The sequence below is a fragment of the Triticum aestivum genome, chromosome 2B (genome assembly GCF_018294505.1).
Source record: "Triticum aestivum cultivar Chinese Spring chromosome 2B, IWGSC CS RefSeq v2.1, whole genome shotgun sequence".
NCBI lineage: Eukaryota > Viridiplantae > Streptophyta > Magnoliopsida > Poales > Poaceae > Triticum > Triticum aestivum.
In genome coordinates, this window is record NC_057798.1 from 810,497,278 (window position 1) to 810,522,248 (window position 24,971).

The 24,971-nt window shown below is 39.9% G+C and overlaps 1 protein-coding gene and 1 pseudogene across 1 annotated transcript; both read right to left on the reverse strand.

Moving 5' to 3' along the window:
• Nucleotides 1-7,454: 7,454 nt before the first annotated feature.
• LOC123039765 (FT-interacting protein 4-like) lies at nucleotides 7,455-11,570 on the reverse strand. Its single transcript, XM_044462782.1, has 3 exons — nucleotides 11,176-11,570; nucleotides 10,244-10,432; nucleotides 7,455-7,629 (listed from the first exon to the last, which is right to left on the reverse strand). The coding sequence occupies exons 1-3, from the start codon at nucleotides 11,568-11,570 to the stop codon at nucleotides 7,455-7,457; spliced, it is 759 nt and encodes a 252-aa protein (XP_044318717.1).
• A 184-nt stretch (nucleotides 11,571-11,754) lies between these two features.
• Nucleotides 11,755-21,975, reverse strand: LOC123042987 (cysteine-rich receptor-like protein kinase 36; annotated as a pseudogene).
• Nucleotides 21,976-24,971: the final 2,996 nt, after the last annotated feature.

The window sequence follows — 24,971 nt, forward strand, 5'->3', positions numbered from 1 at the left end:
CAATGTACAATGCCTCGCTAATAGCACGCTATAGCGCGCTATAGCATGCTAATAGCATATTTTTAGGGGCCACACTATTTTCTGTAGCGCGCTATTTTTTTCATTGATTTTTACAGGAAGTTTTGTATCGAAAGTGTTTTTTGGAGATAACTGACTGGCTTCCCCCAACTGGCTGTAAGCATTGTAAGATCACTGTAATAACTGTTTTCTTGTTTTCTGTAAGTTCTAGTCATAACGTCACTTGTAATAATTGCATATTATTGGGTGAGATCTGTTTCTCATACACTGTTAATTTGGAAAATTGGAGTACTGATTTGTATGGTTACTTTGTCTCCTGCACTGGGTTCGAGCTCATGCCTCATTTGCCTTCCCATGAAGCTCCCCGAGTTAGCCTAAAGCACAAGGTAAGTTATCCTATCTGTTGGTCTGCATCATTGTATTTTTGATGGATCTTCTTTCAAATCCCAGAGTTTTGTTCTTGACTTAGCCTATTTCCTTCCCTTCCCTTGGAAAGAATTTGCAATTCAGCAAAACGAAGTAGATCACCAGCCCTGTCCCTATTTACCCTGAAGCAGACGAAATTAGATTTTGAAGATGACATATGTTCTTTGCCAGCAGCTACTTTCTTATATGCAAGAATATTGTATGCTTAAATTACTCCTACTAACTTTGCAGTTCATAACATACTAGTTAGGTACTAATAGAATATGTTACTGAAGGGATGAATTCTAGAACCTATGATTACCATGTAACTTGTTTGTGTGTAGTTTGAATATTGGTTGGGTGCAAGTGCAAAATGACAGGAGGCAAAAGCAATTCTGAGGTAACCAAAAACAATCTCGAGTTTAATTGTTTGTTTTGCTATTAATGTTAGGTTAAGAAAAAAATTATTTTACCTCTGATTGACAGCGTTTTCGAGATCAGGCAGAGAAGTGCAAGAAAAAAAAAATAAAGGGAACGTGTCATTGCAAAAGTCGTGGCCATGATCCAGAGAACTCGCCATGTATATGTTCTACACTTTTTGTAGTTCTTGTTTCTGAAATAAGTAGTTCTCTTGTTTTGTACCTGAACGTAATTGGAATGTACTTTTAGGACATCCCAACATTCCCATATGGCTACAAATATGAACACGAAAATCCATTTGGTCGTGAAGCTCCTCTATGGGTTACTAAACCATCCAATGTCATCCATGACCGGCTAAGTTCAATGCCTACAATAGAGGAGCTAGAAATCTATACGGGCAGATTGACCAATATACATCGTCTGTGTCTCCACTTTTGTTGTCAAGTTAAAGGGAACATGTGGTAATGGAAAAGTTGTCCTACAATGGTACTGTTGTCACTCCAGAGTGTGTTTTGATTGGATGAAAGTGAGTTGTACCTCCTCCTTTGTTTTGCTTCCTTTTCAATATCCTCATTGTATGTATGTCTCCATGTTTTTCCTCTTTCAAGTTATGATATTGTGTTCCAAACCAAGTAGGCATCTGTCATGTCCAGAAAATAAGGAAGATATCTAGTATAAGCTAAGTGTTTTTAACACGTTTCTCATTTGGACATCATCTATATCACATCATACCCATCAGAGATGGTAATGGGAACTTCCTAGAGTTCTTGCGACAGATTGCAACTGGATATCTTCTTTCTTGTAAGTTGTTTGACAGTCTTGACTAGGTGGCTACGGTGTACTGGTGTTATATCTGTGATGAACCTGGCTTTGTTAAAGATCTAAAAGGGATTTTCAAATTTAAAAGGACTCGGTACCAAGCTAGATATAGTGTGCCATAAGTACAATGGTTCTTTATTTTTACATTTATCGAATTGTGCGTCCACATGAATCTTGATTGTTTGTTTTTTCTTAACAGGTGACTATTTGCTTTCTCTTTATGGATCTAGGATTTTGCTTGCTCTCTCTATGGTTTATGAGCAACATATCAATACTGCTGATGATGATCAAGATGTTGCTACTGTTGGTGATCAAAATGTTGCTGCTATTGATGATCATCATGGTGCTACCGATGATGATCATGATGTTGCTGATGATGATCCTGTTTACCATAACAACCGTCGTGACGCTGAAACTATGGTAGTCTTGCACTTCTATTTCTTTGTTTTTGGTGAGTGTCCGAGGTTTGACCTTTTCAAAGGTGAAACCATAACAAACAGAAAAAAGTACATTGTGAACAAGTTGGATCGGTCTTCGATGATCTTGCTCGCCACTGGAACTACTCTTGCAAAGCGGCGCTTTTGCTCAGGCTCGTGATTAAAGACATAGAAATTGCACGAGCATTAAAGGTTGCAAGACCGGATATTTATGTGGAACTGAAAAAGTAGATCCAAAGTTACAGTAAGATGGCTCAAGAGTGCTGCCAAGACATTGTTGGACATCATAAGGACATCGAGGTTGAGTTCAAATTAACAAAGCAAAAGTTGCAAAAGTTAGTGAATATACAAATATATTTATACTTGTTTCAATTTAGTTTCATTATACTAGACTCTTAGTTAATATCCTTTTCTATTACTTAGTTGGTATAATTATCCACATAACAACATTTTTAAATAATAATTACTATTATTTTTAATATAGTTGTGATGTATATTATTTGATAAAAAAATCAGCAACATTTAAATTTCACATTATAGTAAAAATTGTTTGAATTGAATTTTCATGATTGCGTAAATCATGTAGTGTATTTGTACTTATTTCTATGTATATACTTGTATCTCTGCATACATAAATATCAATATGGTTTAGACTTCTTTAAAGCGTATCATTCATCCAATATCTATCTTAATTGTGGTTTCTAGTGGACTATGAAGTACCTAGATCACCCGTTGCACCATTGGCGCAAAGATCAACTGCAGCCCGAAAGTTAAGTGAACTATTTCAAACATAAAATGAAAGTTAAGTGAACTATTTGAAGAGACTAACTACAACCAAGAAGCGAAGTACTAACTCCATTTACTTATACAAGGCTAGTATGGAATATACGTTTTGCATCTATACAAGGCCACCAACAGTAATCGAGGGAAAATTAATGATGTTTCCTCGTACTAGCAACTTGTTTAATGCTTGCATGCATGCTGTCATAATGTCACTTAGCTACTTCATCCACTCATTTTTCCTGCATGCATGTGGTGTATTAATGATCCCAGTAACGAAAAGAAAAGTTGGGTTGCAAAACATGTATTAAATTTTACCTTGTACCTGTAATTTGAGTTTATGGCCTTGTATATAAAAATGGAGGGAGTACCTAATACAACCGAAAATTAAGGTAAACTATTTGAATGATGTGTTTCATGAATGGTTTGAAAGTGGTTATATTCATATTGAGTTTGTATCTGCTTTGTATATTTATGAATGCTGTTGCACATGCCCTTCTATGCGTCATAGGTCAAATACCGGGCAACTGAGCCGAACTGGAGCCGAGAAAAGAAATAGCCCACGAATAACATATTTTACAATAGTCCACAAATGCAAAAACATATGCAACGAAGAACTTAGGAGATCAATTTTGGTGATGCTTTTCAGGAATTGCCTATAAACGATTAAGTTCGACCGCACCCCTACGACAAATCACTTGAACCATCGGAACTGGGTTTACCCAGAGAGGTGTGATTATCACAATTTTATTTGGCGCATGACAACGGTCAAATAAAGTGCGGAACATGCATGTCCGGGGGCCCCAATTCGTGGGCCGAGGACATGCCCAGGGCAACCTCGCCTGCCACCCACTGCCCTCATCCTACATATGCAGCCCCGTGCGTTCATGGTGGGGCGTGGCGTTTCTTCCATCAAGTAGAGGCGTTGACTCTGCATGCGACGGGTGCGCTCTAATTAAGAAGCCCCTTCGCACCAGACTAAGGCCCTGTTAGGTTCATAAGTCCTAGGACTTTTTCTAGTCCCGACTAAAAAATCCCTAGTCCCTAAAAAGTCCCTCTTTGTTTGTTTCCAGTGACTAAAAAGTCCCTAGAGGAGTCGATGAAAAATTGTTTCACTTGCCGTAAGTTGGTCGAGAAATCTTCTCACACTGGAGGCGGTCGGTGTATTCTACCAAATAGCTAGAGGTGGCTTCTTGGGAGCGCCAGCGATTATCTTCTAGGGCATTACGGAGCCTGCTACTCTGTTAGCGTATGCATGTAGATATGCACTTCCCCTTAATTATGGAGGATTTGGTCGTCACCAAAGCACGGATAGCATCCAACTGTTAGAGACTCATTAATGAGCTAAAGAGCACGCGGGCGAATACTGTATGATCCTAAAGTAAATCAATGACAGAATGACAAAGCAACAGAGTTGCGAGTTTGTCCAAGAGCATTGCACAAGCAATGGTGTGGCACACATATTAGCAAGATAGGCCACTACACTTAGCATTGGCCACCATGTGTGGCTTAATGATCGTCCAGATCACCTTTCTATCCCTTTAAACCTTATTGTTTGAAATAAAAGTGCGGTGTTCTTCTAAACCAAAAGAGCTGTTTTAACATGGTCCTCAGTGCAATCTAAGATCTCGAAAAATAATCCATCAGTGCCCTTTTGGTTTGCCATTCTTATCCCATGCCGGTCAATGAACTTCCATGTGTTTTTTTCATCTCGCCACCAAAAGGTTCGAATCACTTGTGTGAAATCATCACAAAGCCTCACAAGAAATTACAAAATCCCCATATCACAAGTGGGAAGCGCATAGAGAACTGATTTAACATGAATTTACTTACACCCATTAATCAAATAACAATTGTGGCACCATTCCGAATTATGGATTATCGAACATAGTCCAATGAAAAAACAGGGTACATACCTGGTACCATGTATCACTCTCCATCTTGATAGGATGGGTTTTCTCGTTTTATAAGCTATTCTTTAGACTAGACATAAGAACCGGGATATTGCAATGCATATCATTATCTGAATTAGTATTTGACTGATGCAGGTTATCTACAAATGTATCAGGACTCTTCATTTATGGTCCTCTCTACGACACATGGCGAATCAAGTACGAAGGTGTGTACACAATTGGAGGCTACGGCAAGGGATACTTTTACCCAATATGGGTGGCAGCATGATCTTAGGATTAGCCCATATCCGCTTTAGGTGTTATACATACTCTACATGTCTCGTTGTATTTCGTCATTTTCATTTTTTGTATGTGTGAGAGGACCTTGTTTGCCTGTGTGTATCTTAGTTATGCAGAGGACAGGTGTAGTGGTCAAATCGGATAAAGTAATAAAGTGCCCCTTTTCAAAAATGTGCTTCTTGTCATGGCCAGTGTTGGATCTTAATGGAAGATGTATGTATACATAAATAAGTGGAAACAACTATTATTATGGTAGTTATAACAAAAATAATGATTCATATAGATATATTTTTTGAAAAATATTTCCACTCTTGACTAGAAAATGTTCATGTATTTTTATTTGTTTTGCGAATTAGAATATATATATTCACATGAGTATCGGAGAAGGTTTGGTTAAGCATGCTTTTACGGACCAAGGAACACTCTGTTGACAGTCATAAGCAACTATCCATGGAAGGTGTCCAATATATTGAAAATCACTTTGCTCAAATTGCATGAACATTTCAGTTCATCATCATATAGAACAATATTTCCAATGAATGATAGAATACTTCTAGAAATGGTTGCACAACAAACAGAAAAACTAAAATCATTTTTAAAAGAATATTGATTGTACCCTTGTGAAACAGCTCTTGAACTGAAAAAACATAGAAAAAGATGAAAAAATTCTCTTGACATGAGAAGAAATTGAATGGAAAAATAAAAAAATTATGATAATGTGAAATCGACAAAAGTTCACCATTAATGAATCGGCGGTGCTCCTACCTGTTTCATCGAAATATGCACTAAAGTGCCCACTAAAATTACAATCAAAGTCTTATATTCGAGACAATGAAATAACAGTAGAAACAAGTCTTACAAATCTGAACGGAAGGAGTAATATTCTATGCAATCCAGAAAAGTCATATATATCTATATTTATATCTACCTCTCTCTCTCTCTCTCTCTCTTTCTCTCTCTCTCTCTCTCTCTCTCTCTCTCTCTCTCTCTCGTGCTATTCATCATCCTGGGTGAGGAATTGTTATTCTTCAAACCCCCCCCCCTATATTTTAACATCAATGCACCGTAATTTTATGTTCCGTAAATTTTATCTTATTTTAGACGTAAAAAGAGAACGTAAGAAAATATATAAATAACGTAAAAAATATTTTATGTTACATAAATTACAAATGTAAAAATATAGTGTAAAATGTACATAAAATGTAAAAATATAGTGTAAAATGAACATAAAACGTAAATACCGCGACCCTAAGAAAGCACAGATTGAGTCTGCGGGTTCACCATCGTAATATGCTTCTTCCCAGGAATTTACGCTTTCAATTTGAATTTATAACATATACGTGAGGTGGTACTAATTCGGGGAACCACAATGGCACGGTCGAAGTCATCCGTATATTTTGGGCACACTGACTGGCTGGAATTGGCGTCTAGGCCTATACCCGCAGGCCTGCACGCCTCCACCTGAGCTGCAGTAACTTTTTCGTGCTTGATAACTGGCCCGAACTCGCGCCTAGGCTTAGGCCCACAGGCTGGCACACCTTATCCTTGGGCTGCAGCTCGGGCGTGCAATAAATTAGCGAAAAATTAAATGCAGTGAAGCACCTACTCCCTCCTTCCATCTATATATGGCCTAATGCGTTTTTTGAAGCTAACTTTGACAAGTGTTAGAGCAATAATATATGACATGCAAGTTACACAAAGCATACCGTCAAATTCGTACGTGAAAGTAGCTTTCCATTCTATAATTTTCACATTATACATCTCATGTATTATTAATCTTATCAATAGTCAAGGCGATCTTGAAAAACGCATGAGGCCCTATATAGATGGAAGTAGGGAGTAAATAAAATGCAGTGAAAGGAACACTGTAATAATTGTTATATAAATGTTTTGATGATAGCTCATGCTACAGAGGCAGATAAGATGTGGTGATGCCCACCATCATTACGTGTAATTACGAGTATCTGCATAAACAGGTCATCACTAGCCAGGAGAAGTAACAAAATGGATGGGTCTTGGACTAGAGGGCATGTGTGTTGCATGGTGCATGCACCAGGTGTAGATGGGATTGGGGTGGCGACCACCATCATTACAAGTACATGAAATACAAGTTGTTGCAATGAGGATGTGCGAAAGCAGTGTCATAGTGTGATGACCAAGTTGATCGCCTTGAAGTTAATCACGTTAGTTGTGAATACATCAACAACATAACCATCATTAACAATGATGGCAAACAAAGTGGGAAAATCGTCGCCTAGGGCGTGTCAAGATTTGTTTCTCCCGTTGCAACACACGGGTCTTTTTGCTGGTACATAGATAAAGAAGGTAACATAGTCAACCAAAACGAAAATAAGAAAAAGAACAATTCCTGCATGCATCAGCCTTATAGCATCATGTCGTCATTGGAGGGCAGGCGATTGTACAAGTTGAAGAGCAGGTTGCTCCTGCCCCGCAACCACGGGGGCCGGAGGAGGTACAGCCCCATCACCATGGCCACCGCATGGAACGGCGTTAGGTACAGTACGATGGCCACCGCCAAGAAGAGGGTCATGAAGACCACTTTAGCTAGATTTCAGTCAGCTGAATATTAGCTTTGTGCTCAGTCGATTTTCTGCCCCTTGGATTGTGCTTTAAGATTGGTGCAGTTTTCTTTCTGTCTTGTATTGCTGGTGGTACTAGGCTGTTTGGATTCAACTGACCCCTATTTTGGGTCAGTCAATTTCCTTCTTGGGCCCCATCCATTTCAAAATAGATGACTCAACTTTGGACTAACTTTAGTACAAAGTTAGGTCATCTATTTTAGAACGGAGGGAGTATATTTTTATTTTTCAGTTGAGTTTTATTTTTTTTCTTTACGTGTATTTTTCAAATGTTGAGTGTGTGTAAATGTATACATGCAAGTACTGCATGTACAAATTACATTAGAGTACGGAAACTTCACTCTTATATATTTACTCTTCATATTATTAGAAGTGCATTTTTGTGCTAATTGTGTGGAAAATTTTGTTTTCTTATTTTATTTATTCTTTAAGGGTAGTACCAATGCTAATTGTTTTATGCTAATTTTTTTGCTAATTAAATACATTTTTCCATTGTTATGTGTATGTATGCACGAAAGTACTATACGATATGTGTGTAAATTATACTAGATTGCTAAAGTTGCATTATTATATGTGTCTTCGCTGCATATTATAAAAAGTGCAATTTTTATTATAATGTTCTGTGCAAGTTTTTTAATTTTCTTTCTTCTTCGGAGTAATACCAATGTCACTAATTTATTCTCTCTTATAAAACTTTTTTGTTTTATTATGTTTATTAAGTATACACGCAAGTATGATGCACCATGTGCGTAAATTATAGTGGAGAGTAAAAATTGCACTGTATATGCTTATTTCTTGTATATTACAAAAGTGCAATTTCAGGGCATACTTGTGTGCAAGTTATTTTTAATTTATCTTTCTTATTAAAGGGCTTCATTTTCCCCAAGAAAACTTCATTATTTTGTTTCAGTTTCAGCTTTTATATTTTCTTTCTTCTTCAAGGGTTTCATTCTTACATAGAAAACTTTTTTTTTAGTTTTTGTATTTTTTTTCTTAAAGGGTTACATTCTTCCATAGAAAAAATTCATTATTTTGTTTTCGTTTTTGTTTTTTATTTTCTTTCTTCTTAAAGGGTTTCATTCTTCCCTAGAAAATATTTGTTTCTGTTTATTTATTTTCTTTCTTCTTAAAGTGTTTCAATCTTCCCTAGAAACTTTCGTTATATTATTTTTTTCTTTTTTATTTTCTTTCTTCTTAAAGGGTTTTATTCTTCCCTAAAAAAATTTGTTTGTTTTCATTTTACTTTTAATTTTGTTAAATTTCTTTCTTTAACGGTAATAGCAATATCGTTGCACTGTTATATGGTTATTCTTCCGTATTATAAAAAGCGCAATTTTGGTGTAAAATGTGTGAATTTTCTCATTATATGGTTATTATTTAACTCCAATAATTCATTCGTTCTTATGAAACTTTCTATTTGTGAAAAATCCTCTCTTATAAGCTTATTTTTGCATGTCATAAAAAGAGCAATATGTATGTATGTTGTGTGCAAGTTTGTTCATTATTTGTTTTAGTGTGTTTCATTTTCTTCTTAAAGGGTAATCCCAATGCGACTAGTCCATTCTCCCTTAGAAAGCTTTCATATTTTGATTTAATTTTAGTTTTTGTTTCATTTCTAGCCTTCTCAAAGGGTGATACATGTGCCACTAATTCATTCTCCCTTGGAAAACTTCATTATTTTGATTTGTTTAAGTTTTTATTTCATTGGCCTTCTTTAAGAGTAATACCGATGCCACCAAGTCATTCTCTCTTAGGAACCTTTTTTTTTTTGAAAGTTCCACTATTCTATGTTTATTCTTGCATATTATAAAAGATCGCAATTCATTCGTAAACTATGTGCAAATTTTGTGCGTATCTATTTTATCTTCACTTTCTTTCCTTTTAAAGGGTAATACTAATGCCACTAATTCATTATTCCTTAGAAAACTTTATTTTGATTTTGTTTGAGTTTTTATTTCATTTTCTTCTTCTTGAAGGATAATACCAATGTTCTTAATTCATTCCTTTTTATAAAAAAATTCTTGCAAAACGACACTACTATATGCTTTTTATTGCATATTATTAAACACACATTTTATTTGTAAATTATCTGCAATTTCTATCATCATTTTTTATTTTAGTTTTCATTTTATTTTCTTCTTAAAGAGTATTACCATTGCTTCTAATTTATTCCTCCATAGAAAGCCTTTTTGTTTTTGTTTGTATTTTAGTATAATAGTATAGGACGGTAAAAACCTGGTGCTTGGCCTTCTGTCCATGGCCCGACTTTGTTCTGATCCAAAAGGAGTAATCTATCATGAGATCAAAACTTTCAATAGACTAAAATTCAGTGACCATGTTGACTTTTTGTACTGTCATAGGAAGGGACTGTAGTAAATAGCCCATGAACGTACGTACAACCTTTGGTGCCGATCGCATTAGGCCCAGGCAGGTTTGGCCGAATGCTTTGCGAGCTGCTGTTGTACACATGAGTTTGGGGCTTTAACAAAATGTTTTTTCTCTGGCCTAAGAAAAATTGACTGACCAAAACTAATTTCAGACGACTGACTGTTAGTCGCTCCGCATGAAGACGGGAGTCACCCTGGGGTCGCGCCAGCGGAGCAGGGACTGCGCGCGCTCTCCCTGGGTAGCCAGGTCGCCAGCCACTGTCTGTACCCTACCGGCGATCCTCCTCAGCCGATCATACCTCACCTGCACGACGTCAGGCCACCTGGAGGTCGGAAACGTGTCCTCATCTAGCTCGTCGAGGGGGTGCGCCTGAACCGGGTACCACCAGGGCATCGTATTTATGTGCGGCGGCTACCAGCGCTCGCCTCTCCCGTCTCCCGCGGCGCGCTCCGTGCGTGCGCCTCGGGAGATCGATCGGCCGCCGCCGCCGTCGCCTCCCCAGCGTTTCGATGTCGTTCTTTCTCCTGGGGGCATCGTTTTGGAGCAAGTGTTGGCTGGAGGGGACAAGAGGAGGAGCGGCGTGGCATCTGGCACGTTGACAACGGCGGGTCTCAGCGGCATGGAGCAGCGGGGGTCTCGCCGGTGGGCGTGTGATGATGGACGAGTGCAGGTTGGTGGCGCTGTCTGGCGTCGTGGTGGCGTCGATGGCAGTGAGGCCTGGCACGGTTCATGCAACAGTTCAGCTCTGAAGATGGATTGATGGTACGTGGCTGCGGCGGCCTCATACCCGGCAGGGGGCCTGGTTGACGAGCACGCCGGACTGGTGGGTGCCAATACCCGGAAGGAGTCCTGGTTGGGACCTCCGGTCTAAGATGTTAGGTTTGGCTGCGAGGTCTGTTTGGTATTAGGCCCAGACCATCAGCGCCCTTCATCAGTTAGATAGGAGTAGCGACAGAAGTTGCGAAGATGGTGGCTTTGGTCTTACTGTTGTACGACTTTGTAAGGTCTTGTGTTAATAATCAATAAAGTGGCCGTATGCATCGTCCAGATGCAGAGGCCGGGGTATTCCCCCTTTTCGAAAAAAAAAACAAGCTGTCTAATTCCTCGTTCAGCTCGTCCAGGTGCGCGAGCTCTGAGTCCGTGATAATGTGCGGTGGTTTCTGCAGCCGCCACGGGTATTTCCACACCGCGATCATGATCATGCAGACAAACACGGTGGACAGGATCAGCTCCGGGTAGCACACCAGGATGAGGAACAGGACGTGCACCAGTATCATGGTGAGCGGGTTTTTCCACTTGCAGATGCCGTCGAACCACATGCCGCAGGCGACCACGCCGGAGAAGAGCGAGGTGATGCGGTAGAAGTTGGCCTTGCTCCGGCGCAGGCTGAACATGGTGTCCAAGTTGACGTCGAGAATGTACTCCACCACCTCCCTCCGCAGCGGCGGCTGGGCCCGCTCCAGCCGCTTCGCCACCATCTGTGCTGCCTTGTCCCGGAGCCGGCGCTGCATGAACCAGATTTGGTCCTCCAGCAGCGGGGAGAGAGGGTTGGTTTAATGTATCTTGTTTGCAACAGAAACATAATTGCTAATGAATAGTGTCAAAAGAAACTTAAGTTTCCTTTCTGGCCCGCTAACTAACAAAGCAGAACAGAGGTGCGCCGTTGTGTGTGGTTGTGTGCTAAGCAAGAGACGGTCAGGTCAACACGTGGTACTCCGGCTCAAGGCTCAGCAGCAGTTGGATCTTGCCTACGTTCGTCTTGGATGACGTTCTTGCTCTCCATGGTCATGTCCGCAGCCTCCTTGTCCACCGTCACCCTGCGCGACAGGCTGAACCACTTGGGTGGCACCGACTTGGCTAGGTCGTTGCGGGGCACGTAGGGAGACGCCACGGGGATGATCACGCGGCCTAGCTCATCACTTTGAGCATAACCGTGCTTTACTGTCACCACCAGTGGGTCCTCCAACGGCTCGCTGACAACTAACATGAACTTATTCCATGTCGGGTTCGTCGACCCCGGCTGCTGCCACGGCAATGTTTGCTCGATCTGGCTGCCCATCTGTATCTTGGCGAAAGGCCGGGCATTCTCGCTTGGAATAAGGTCCTGCGCCGAGATGACGACGACCTTGAGGTACATGATCTCGGGGGAGTAGTACACGTTGAAGCGTGTGGCGTTTGTGAGCCCCTCCTGGGAAACGGAGTGCGCCTCCGAGAGCCATGCCTTCTCGAAGGTCACGTCAAACTTTGCAGGCAGGGGCAGCTTCCCCTCCACCAGCCCGTACGCCGCAGGACCCGCTGCAGCAGGGCCATCGCGGCACGGCATGACTACCGCTTGGCCCGTCAACGGATGCACGCCTCCACTAGGGGCTGGAACGAAGCGGGTGTTGCTCTTCCCCTTGGATCCTGTCGGTATCACCCCTGAGGTAGAAGAGGCAACCTCCGCTACCTGACACCGGCAGGGGCAGAGTCATGCGTGTGTTAGTCTTGTTATTATAAACTAGTAAAGTAGCTCGCTCGATGCGCGTGCTAGAATCTTGTAGTGATTAATCATGATAATATATTGTTTGGCGCAAGCAACATCTCGTTGGGAACATATAGATCTCACTCTAGGAATATAATTTATTGATAACATGGATTGGGTTTTCTCATTGTCATCTTAAAAATCATAGATTATAATCATATTAATAATTCTTGAGAAATGCTCATATTTTTTATTTATTGTATCGATATTCATAGAAAAATCATTTTATGTATAATTATGAAGATGTATCAGTTGGTAGATGCTTAGAAATTATTCATTTGTCAGCTAATCCGCTCGGGTGCAATCATGATTATATATGGTAGTGACTATGCTTTTGTTCCTTTGGATATATTTATGATGATCATATGAAACAGTGAGTTTAGTTATTAAATATCAAATATGAAGGACAGGTTTTGATCCTTCAATTAGTTCATAGAGGATTCGCAAGATTAATGGTTTAATAATTTCTTTTACAAATTTTAATTTCTTTTAGAAATTTCTTTCACAAATGATGACATTGGATCGCTTTTTTGTGACAATTACTAGCATACCAATTTTTCTTTTATTGTGCTTTAGTACGTATTACATGATGTTGTGATCATATAGACAAACAATGTTATGTTAACAATACTGAATGATTATTTTATTTTAGTAGGCTATATAATTTTTATTGCTATATGAAATATACAGGAGTATTCAATAATATACTTAGTCATAGGAATAATGGTTATAAAATGAGTGTTATCTTTTACGCCCTCCGTTCTAAATTTCTTGTCCTAGATTTGTCTAGATACAGATGTATCTAGTCACGTTTTAGTGTTAGATACATTCGTATCTAGACAAATCAAACACAAGAATTTTGGGACGGAGGTAATGGTAGATAAGCACTTGGCCTTCTTAGAATATATTTCTCTGACTAAAACAAAAGGCATTCTTTTCCTGCAAAGTAATAATTTTCTTTAATTCATTTGAACTTTTTAATAATAAACATCCATAAATGTCGTCATCAATACTGTATTAGTGAACTTCGTGGAGGGGGCCAAGTATATCGTGATAAATATGTTCACGTTGAGTGACAAAGATGTTCATAGATAGTTCCAAATTCTGGACTCTACTGTGCTCCCAAGAATTAGAAATTTGTGAAGGGCATCACTAGTAGACGTCTAGACCCAATAGGAAACTTTACAGTTAGATTATACATACAAGTGAAATTATAGAGAAGACAAAAAAAATCATGTGAGAAAATTTACTACTGATAGTTTGGTGTCTTCCGATATAACATCTAAAAATTACAAAATATATGTTTTGTCATAACTACATGCTTGAGAAGCAAAATAATTTAACTTATAGGTACATTGGCAGATACTAAATTGCATAATTGGTATAAATTGATTTTTTATCACACTCCAGGTTGCTGTGGGGGTGGGGGGGGGGGGGGCTCTTCCTTTGCTCACCGTATGCAAATTTTGAGGAGAGATCAGTTGCGTGTAGGAGATCAGTATCATGTGGATTTCCATGCAAGAAGTTTAACTTAACTATATGTACTTGATTGTTGAGGCTCAACATCATCCGTGCTCCCCAAGATATTCCTTTGCAAAAAGGGGTCACATATACTATGTACTCGCCTGTCGAGGTGCACTGTCATCGGCCTTCTCTGACAGCTGCACCTCATCAAACCAAAATTGTCTGCTTTAGTACTATGTGATCAGCAACCGCAGTTTTTCCTCTTGCTGTTATTTCTGCTCGTGCAGTGGCAAAGGATTGCGAAGAAGGTGAGAACATAGCTACCAGTAGGATTTCTAAAAGTAGGTATGAAACTATTACTCACCATCAAGATGAACATCACCTCTTGTTCGCCTGTTTTATCTCTGGATGGGTCGCTTGATCCTCTATCTCGGGTGAAATGACTGAGGCCATTTGCCGATGCTTGGACTACTCACTCGACATGGGCATGGGTGCAACTAAATCTGAACGCGAGTATCACATTGCTAGTTGTATGTAGTAGATTGATCCAATTGAGACATGAAGCTTGATGGCTAGCTTTGTGCATGAGGATTTTCAATATTGGCTATAGAATCAATACATCATTGGGAGGTAAGGAATTGAAAATAAATATCAAGTGACATACTTCCAAAGGAAGGAACGATCCAAAAAAGGTATTTGTGAAAATCATCTATCCGATTTGCATACTTACAATGAACTAATATGACCAAATAATTGGATTAGGATAGAGAGCACATATATCTACCTTGGCATGGGCAATAAACTTCAAACACCTCTCATTCTTTCAGCTTCCTCCTGAGTAAAATTTCCACAGAAGTATTTGCCATCTCATTTTCGAAAAATTGCCGCACACAATGTTCCTATAGGTGGGGAGAGAATGCTCATTATATCAAGATATTAATTATGAAACACACGGAAAATTTACACCTAGACTAAGTGGAACCAAAGCTGGAGTATCACATTGCTAGCTGTAAGTAGTAGATCGATCCAATTGACAATTGGCACATCAAGTTCGGTGGCTAGCTTTGTACACGAGGATTCTAAATATTGGCTATGGACCCAATACATCATCAGAAGGTGAGGCACTGAAAATAAATACCAGGTGACATACTACTGAAAAATGGAACGATCCAAAAAAGGTAATTGTGAAAATCATTTATCTGATCTGCAGACTTACAATGAACTAATATGACCAAATAATTAGATTAGGATAGAGAGCACTTATCAAACTTGGCATGGCCAGTAATCTTCAAAGACCGCTCATCCTTTTGGCTTTCTCCTGAATAAAAAATTCCACAGAAGTATTTGTCATCTCATTTTCAAACAATCGCCACACACAAAAATTACTATTAAGGGGTCCACAATATTACAAAGTAGATGTATGAATTAAGGGGTCCACTAATCAAACCTGCATCATCTCCTAGGATATACCAGCAACCGCATATGAGCATCTCAGCTGCCTGTAGGCTGTAACATCATCTACTCTTAGCGGCCGTTAGTTTCCATACAGGAAATAAGTCTAGAGGGTAGCCACAGAATCCCTTGAGTGAAGATGAGTTTGGCACAAACATCTCACCAGGTGACGGCGGACAGATCTTGATGGCGAATTCTGGACAAAACCCGAACCCTAGCCTGGAAGTTTGCATTAGATCACCTTTCCGTCCGAAATTTTGGATACAACCCGAACCCTAGGCTGGAAGTTCGGATTAGATCGCCATGCCATCCAATGGCTTCACTGTTGTTGTTGTTTTTTTTGGAAAGGCATCACCGTAGGCATAGTTGCGATCAATAAAAGGTGAAATGTTCTCTTATAATGACATATGTGGGTTTTTCATGTCAGCATTAACTTTGGGTCTTCAATAACATGGGCCCACACAAAATAGATCGCTAAGGAAAATAACCCCTCGTAGGATGTGTGATGGCAAAGGTGGGTAAATAATTTTCCTTTACTCAGATCGGACGATTGTAAATTTTTATATATAAATATATACTAAGCTGAGAAACAAAAGTAAAAAAAGATCTTCAAACTAGGCTACTATTTTTTTCCATCTTTATAGCTACTTTTCTAACATTTTCCATATTAGTTTGATGTGCACTTTGTTTGCAATATCCGTGTAATGTTGTTCTTCTTTTTTATTTCTACTAGTGTTACACTAATTGTTGAAAAAAAAATTCATATCTATTTCTTAACATAAATAAATTTCAACATAAAACTAGTAACGAACCATATCAATAGAGTTAGTATTTACGACCCATTCATAAACCATGATGAGATTGAAAATGAGGTGAAAAAGGTCGCATTTCGTCAATCGATCTCCATGGGTGTATTCATGTATGGCTTGTGTTACTCCGACGAGCGCCTATTTGCATGTTATCGCCAAAATAGTACCGTTGATTCAGTACTTTCTCTTAAAATCCATATTTTAGTTAGCCTAGGTAATAGACCCATTTAAAACTGACAGAACATGATAAATATTTTCATGCGACTAATCAACAGACAATCCCATAAAATTAAGTCCGAGTCATAGACATGTCTAACCCATCTGGAAAAATATAATCAAGAGTTCATGACTGAGTTTATTATCTTGTGGTTTGTGGCATATTATCATATTTGTAGAAAAAACAAAAGGAGGCTCAACTTTCTTAAATAAAGAAAAACTACAGAAGAGAAGTCAAAACTTTAGTACTTCCTTGCTCAACGCAAAACATATTAGTTTTAGATATTCATGCAAGTAGCTAAATTAATTAACAACCAAAAACCCTTCGTTATATTTGAGATCAAGATTTGCAATTTAATATTCTAGCTAAATATTCAGAAAAATAAACCAGACAAATTGATGAAAGGAATACTAATATATACCTAGAAGGAGTAATTCCAAAATCTTGTTTGAAATGTGACAATGAAACTTTTTAGTACTGTTGGCCTGAAGAACTCTTCGGCACTAAAGGAATACAAAGTACATACATTCAATTACAAATTTTGGCTTAGCATTATTTATTTTATTTTTGCTGAAAAATAAGCAAGGCCCTCTAATTCAAAATATAAGCACCTTAGGATATTGACATGTTGTTCAAAGTGAATTCTATTTAAAACTACTCGCACAATTGAAAAATCCATGACTTGGTAGGAGGCGCGGCACCAAAGTTTGTCACTTTGACCACTAGATTTGTCATGAAAAGTAATTTTGTATATATACAATTTTCATAAGTTTACAATTGCATATTCATCTCAAAAGCAAAGTTCAAAGATGTACATTGGACACTATGCAAAATCTAAAAACGTCATGTATTTTCAAATGAAGAGGGCATGTTGTTCATACAAAATTAATTAAATATTGTGAAAATCTATATGATAACAGATCTAGTCATATTAATTTGGTGTTATCTTCTCAGGAACACTTCAAGACAATTCTGAAGAGGGGCACGAGGCGGTCTCGGGATTTTAACTGGCAAGCTTTGCACTTTGGGCACACGGATCTGTCCAGTCTAGGAGATAATTTTACCGGGGAGAAGGTTCTGGCTGCCATTTCACAACTACCTAGGGATAAGGCACCCGGTCCAGATGGGTTCACAGGCGCTTTCTTCAAATCGTGTTGGGAGATAATTAATGTTGATATGATGCATGCTATCAACTCATTTTCAAATCTGCACACCGCCAACCCCCACTGGTTAAATTCGGCAAACATTGTGTTGCTACCAAAAACAGAAGGGGCGGAGGATATTTCAGATTTTCATCCCATCATTCTGATCCATGCCTTCGCAAAGATCATTACCCAGACTTTGGCCATGCGACTGGCACCATTCATGAATGGTCTTGTTTGCATGGCCCAAAGTGCATTCATCAAGACCATAAGCATCCATGACAACTTCATTTTTGTCCGTAGCTTTGTGAGACGCCTTCACCGAGCCAAGACTCCGACTCTTTTGCTCCACCTAGATATCAAGAAAGCTTTTGATTCGATCCGTTGGGACTACTTGCTGGATTTATTGCAATGCCGGGGCTTCCCTCCTAAATTCAGAGATTGGATTGCGGCCCTTTGGGCCTCGTCTTCGTCGCGAGTACTACTAAATGACATACCTGGAGACCCAATTAGGCTAGGAAGGGCCTACGTCAGGGTGACCCGCTCTCTCCATTGTTATTCGTCCTGGCCATTGACCCCCTACAACAACTTCTTGCCAAAGCTACTGAGCAGGGCCTCCTACACCGGTTAAGAGGTCGTGCTACATGCATGCGAACCTCTCTTTATGCGGATGACACAGCCATCTTTGTCGCTCCCATCAAAGAAAATATTCAACAGATAACAAAGATTCTGGCTAATTTTGGGAGGTCATGGGTTTGGTGGCCAATCCTCATAAAATCATCGTCGCCCCAATCCGTTGTGCCAATTTGGACTTAGACGATATTCTTCAGAGCTTCCCAGCCACCAGGATTGGATTTCCAATGCCTTATTTGGGTCTTCCGCTTTCTATGCACAGCCTGAAGAAGGCAGATTATCAGTTCCTAGTGGACAAATTGGCGTCCAAACTTCCACCTTGGCAAGGGAACAACATCAGCTCGGCTGGCCGGACAACGCTGGTCAAATCGGTCTTGACATCTCTTGTGATCTACCACATCACCGCGCTTGATGTGCCTACAGGAACAAAAAAAATATCACTAAGATTCAACGAGCCTTCCTTTGGGCGGGAGCTGATCAGGTGTCGGAAGGCAAATGCAGAGTGAACTGGAAAACGGTTTGCCGGCCTACAAATCTCGGAGGTATGGTAATCCTTGATATTGACAAGTTCACGCATGCTCTTAGGCTGCGGCAGCTCTGGTTTTCTTGGGTCGACCAACAGAGGGCTTGGGTGGGCTTTGAAATACCGTGTGATGATGAAGACAAAGAGCTATTCTATGCAGCGACAACAATTGCGATTGGGGATGGCAAGAAAGCAAGCTTCTGGCATTCCCCTTGGCTACAGGGCCTAAAGCCAAAGGACATCGCCCCGAGCATCTTCACCCTTTCCGAACGCACCAACTACTGTCTCTCCAGGTCCTTTGCTGAATAATGAATGGGTTAGGCACATTAACAAGCACGATGGCCTCTCTGTTGCCCTCATCCAACAATTCTTCGACCTCTCGTGCAAATGTCAAGAGATCCAACCATCACCGGAATGGAGGGATGACATCCGGTGGAAGTTCACCGCTGATGTGTGCTACTCGACCGTCACCGCTTACAAGATGCATTTTGCTGGACTGATTAAGTCGGACATGCCATGGTTAGTTTGGAAGATCTGCCCAAGATCAAGTTATTTTCTTTGCTCATTCTTCAAGATAGAATATGGACGGCAGACAGATTGCTTTGCAGAGGATGGTCAAACTGCGATCTTTGCCAACTCTGCAAAAGGGAACCGGAATCTACTGCCCATCTCATGTTTAAATGTACTTACACTCATAGAGTTTGGGACATGGTCTTCGACTGGTCAGGAATACAATCGGCGACTCCAGGCTAGAGCAATCTCAAGACTATCAAGCAATGGTGGACCTCAAATGATGGCATGCAAAGGAACTCAAGGAAGGCCAACAACTCTCTGCAGATGCTCATATGGTGGGGTCTTCCGCTCCAAAGCATCACTTCCTTCTAGGGTGGTCGCGAGGATTAAGGATGAGGTGAAGACTTGGGTTACCGTCGGGGCTAGACTGTTGGGGAACTTAATTCCGGGAGAGTGATCATAGTTTTTTCTCTGACATGGCTGGTCCTGTAAACTTTAAAACTATGTCATACTTCTTCTTAAGTAATGAGATGAGACAAAGCTTTTGCCTCCGTTTAGAAAACAATTGGTATTATATGTGTTGGTAACTATTTCTATATTGAAAGTCAAACTTAAAATGTTTGATTCACATTAAATTCTGAATTATGAACCAGGGTAGTATGGAGGAAAATGTTTCAGTGTCCAAACAAGGATGTTCGACTAAAGCAACTAACGTCCACTCCTGTCCCTGTTCCTCAAACACCTAAGCACATACTCTAGCAACTCAAATGGTTCAAGTGCAAGGATCCAAGATGTATCGGTAGCAACTCGGAATTGAAGGGAGAAATACATAAACTCTCAAGTTTTAAACGTACCTGGATAGTTTCCATTTCGTGAAGCCTGTCAATTATATCTCGTGCACTAGCTGGTCTCTTATTTGGATTGAAGTCTCTGCACTCTAAAGCTATCTCGTAGCATACCCGTATCTGTTCGCATAGTGTGTCTTGTTGTCATCTCTCCAACCTATCACTCCAACTTTTAAGTACTTAAAAAAATTGCGGCCATGAGTTATGGTCAATGAATTGCTAGCATATTTTTATATAGAAAATAATATCTAGTGTACCGACAAATACATCCAAGCATCAAATATCAAACTAACAAGAAATGTTCTGAAAAGTAGATTGTCTCCCAGTAGGTTCAAGTCAGATCTATTAGCATGTAAATTGCACTTTCAGGAATGAAGCATCAAACTAACAACAAAAAATCTCTAAAAAGCAATCTTCCCTATTGATTAGATGAGTTGTGGCCAATGGATTGCATCACTAACATCTTTCTATATAGGAAATAATATATATAGTATATACTGACAAATACATCTCCAAGCATCAAACTTACAACAAAAATTCTCTAGAAGGCAATCTGCCATGTCGATTCTTTTACATCTAAATTGTGCTTTCCATTACTAGGTGCGCTTCCAGAATTGATATTCTGCAACATCTCAACCTAAAATCTAGTGACAATATGCGAAGTAGAGGCATGAAAATTAATTTAAAGTCGATCCTGCCTAGATAAAAAAGAAATTGAGCTTTTATCTTTGTAACAATGGCACATATTTTTCTTACATCCGCAATAGCTTGATACCCTTTCTGTCCAGTCAGCATTTCTTTGATAATAATACCAAGACTACAAAAGTCAGCATTGTGTGCAATTTTAGCCCCTTTGCGAAGTTCTGGTGCCAAGTATCACTTGTATAAAAGATGTGATTGATTAATGGATGAAGAGAGTGCAATTTAAATCACATAACACCAAAGTCTGAGCTTCTAAGAAGAGTTAGCTAGCTTACAATGTTCCTGCTATAGTTTTGGTAATATTCCGGCTTTGATCTTCGTCGAAGCATCTCGACAGGCCAAAATCAGTAATTTTTGATGCCATGTTATCATCAAGCAGTATATTGGCGGGTTTCAGATCCAAGTGAACAATATTATTCTCATGAAGGTACTGTAGACCCTGACAATTCTGTTTGATTATTCTGTAGCATGTTCCCCACTCAAGATAGGCATCTATAAATGGAGACGAAAAACCAGTTTTAAGATTTGAGATACTTGATGTCTTAGCTTTTCAATACTGGATGTATTACATGACACATTATGCAACTTGTAGGATATGAATGAAGAAAACAAAGAGAAAAGTTAGAGGCCACATGGTCATACCAATGATATACTTATCAAGACTCCCTTTAGGTATATACTCGAAGCAAAGCAATCTTTGGTGGACATCTTCCATGAGAAGTTTTCCGTTGTACCTTTCCATACTTCCTTGTCTGTCAGCACAATATCCCAGAAATCTTACTACATTCTTGTGCTTTACCCGCATCAGGCATTCAACCTCTCGGTGAGCTTCTTCATATCGACCTTCCTATCACCAAGTTTTCCCTATTTCTCATACATGTTAGCATCGGTTTGAGTTTTCAAATCAAGTGTGATTAAGATTGGAATGTATACCTCGTAAACCACTGAAAATCCGCCTCTTCCAATCTCCTGCTCATCAGAGAAATCACCTGTGATGTCTGCCAAAAGTGCTAATGGTAGGTCCCTGGGCTGCATGGTATCATCAACTAACAACTCCTCTAGGTCACTTCGCGTAGAACAAGATCTGCATTCCATTTGCAGTCAGCACGTAATTAACCTAGAAACAAGAGCAAACTCATCATATATGTAGTATGAGCCTACTAGCTAGACCCAAATCCCCAATTACTTAGAAGGTAATTGATAAAGTAATATTAATCGATATACTACACACTGAACAAATTCAGATCACTCACCGACTATGCAAAAAATATAAAGCACTAATTTTGATTGTGACCCTCCCTTTTCTTTGTAAGACAGGACTAGCCACCATAACCAATATTACATGATATAAGACGATATTGGTGCTACGTGTGATTGTCTTCACTCTTGAAAACATGATTATGATGGAATTGTCAGCTGCGACCAAGTAAACACGCTACTATTCCGCCTACTTGGACCAAAACACCCTGAAAAACAGAACAATTTTATTATTTCCAAAGGACCTCAGGGCCTGATTCCAATATTATTTGGAACAAACCATAGTTCAAGCACCCTGGCAGTCAGATGAGGCTAAAAAGAAGTATCGCCTGGCAAGATGGGATATCATCTGCCGACCTAAGGACTAGGGGGGTCTTTGTATTGAGAACTTGGTAATTATAACTAAATGCGTCATGAGTAAATGGTTGTATAGGTTATCAGTAGAGACGGAGGGTATGTGGGCATAGATCCTACGCATGCAACAAATACTTGCAATCTAAAACTCTTGCCCAAGCTACCATCAGACCTAATATTCGCCAATGTGGAAAGGGCTTATGATAACGAAAGATTTGTTCTTTCATAGGGTCAAATTCTTGGTAGGTAATGGAATGACAATAAGATTTTTGGAGGATACGTGGTTAGGGGAGACGCCTCTAGCCATAGAATACCCCATCCTATATAATATTGTACAACGTAAGGAGGATTATGTGGGCACAATATTACAATCAATATCTTTTGCTTGTATGTTGATGACATATTGTTTTTCGGATCAAATCTAAATGTTATTATGGAGGTCAAGGACTTCCTATCTTGTTGCTTTGAGATGAAGGATTTAGGAGTGGCTAATGTCATTCGGAATATCAAGTTGTTGAGAGACAATGATGGTGGGATTACATTGCTTCAATCTCACAATGTGGAAAAGATCTTGAGTCACTTTGGTTATAGTGATTGCAAGCCCTCTCCAATCAAGTTGTTGAGAGACGATGATGATGAGAGCGTGCTTCTTCAAAAGAATCGAAGAATTGCTAGAGATCAATTGAAATATTCTCAGATTATTGGCTCGCTTATGTACTTAGCCAGTTCTACAAGACCCAACATCTCTTTTGCTGTTAGCAGACTGAGTCGGTTTGTCTCAAAACCAGGAGATGTGCACTGGAAAGCTCTAGAGAGAGTTTTGCGTTATTTGAAAGCAACTGCAAATTATGGACTTCACTACACGGGGCACCCAAAGGTGCTTGAAGGGCATAGTGACTCAAACTGGATCTCAGATGCTGAAGAGATAAAGGCCATGAGCGGATATGTATTCACTCATGGAGGTGGCGCTATTTCTTGGAAGTCTTGCGAGCAGACCATCTTAGCGAGGTCAACAATGGAAGCAGAACTCACAGTACTAGGAATAGCTACGGTTGAAGCAGATTGGCTTTGTCGGCTCTCGAATGACTTGCCGGTTGTTGAGAAACCTATACCGGGTATCCTTATGAACTGCGACAATCAAACTGTGATCACGAAAGTGAGCAGGTCAAAGGATAACATGAAGTCATCAGGACACGTTCAGAAAAGGTTAACGTCTGTCGGAAAAATGAAAAACTCTAGAGTTATTGCATTGGATTACATCCAAACGTCTAAAAATCTGGCAGATCCTTTTACTAAGGATCTGTCACAAAATGTAACAGATAATGCATCAAAGGAGATGGGTATGAGACCACAATATGAGTTGTTCACAGTGATAACCTAGTGTATGAGATCAAAGATCCCGTGAATTAGATGTGGAAGAAAAGCTATTGGTCAATTGAGAGGAGTGTATCCTTACTATTAACAATATACCACTCATGAAGTTGCAATACTCTCCTAATCTGCATAGCATGTTCATGTATATCTTAATGCGTTCTAAGTGGCTCATTGAAGCAGAGATGTTGTCCTACAGAACATCTTTTGAAGAACGCACCTATATGAGTCTGATTGTTGAACGTCGCAATCTATGAGAGTAGGGTGCTCTCTCGTAAACTCATGAAAGGTCTCGGATTATGACGCATAAGCTCTGCCCTCGGAGTATGGTCTTTTTGTGAAGCTAGATTCGCAGAAAAGTTGCAGTTCAAGGCCTAGTCCACTATTCAAGTTGCTTACTAGTGTAGCATAGAGTTCTAGGTGGAAGTTCAACTTAATTGTCTCCAATGCAGTACTATATAAAACAGTGTTTTGGAACTAAAGGCAAATTCTATGTGCCTCTAGGACCTGGTGGGGATTGCTGATTCTATTTCTGGGCCAGCCCAATAGCAATTTCAGAAATTCCTGATAAATCCTAGAGGCCCACTCAGCCCATTTGTGCAAGGCAAGATATGGAACCAAGTTTAGTCCCACATTGCTAGTTTGGTGTGAGTTGGACGTCCTTATAACGAAGAGTGTTTGCCACATGTATGAGCATGAGAACAAGAGGGGCATTCACACGCACTCCTACTCTGCTGCCCGCCACGCCACGCCTCGTCACAGCATGCCGCGGGTTGCGGAAATGAGCCGAGCCGATGTCTAATTTTTTTCCATGCACAACGGGTATACAAACAGTCACACGGGAGCTGAAACATTTTTGTTGTAGGGGAGATTGAATCCGAATGGCGCACCTCTTTGTTCGCCTCTTTCTCCTGTGCCTATATAAGAGAGGTCGCTCCTCTCCAAAGAGACACATCAGAAAGACCATGTCCTTCTTGCCACCAAGTTCCTGAGCACTACGCTGCTGCTACGTTCTTCCCCATCCCGACTTGCGGCATGCACCGCAGGTCGGGACAGTAGGCCTCTGAAATCGCACCTCTTTGAGTCCTGTACGGGAGAAGGGTGATAAG

Bases quoted from the DNA above. Each gene is read 5' to 3' on its own strand.
- LOC123039765 (XM_044462782.1), bottom strand. From the start codon at position 11,570: ATGCAGCGCCGGCTCCGGGACAAGGCAGCACAGATGGTGGCGAAGCGG. The intron at 10,433-11,175 runs CGAGCTGAACGA...GTGGTACCCGGT, and splicing joins TCAGAGCTCGCGCACCTGGA to TCAGGCGCACCCCCTCGACG. The intron at 7,630-10,243 runs CGTCTTCATGCG...TCTAGCTAAAGT, and splicing joins CGCGACCCCAGGGTGACTCC to GGTCTTCATGACCCTCTTCT.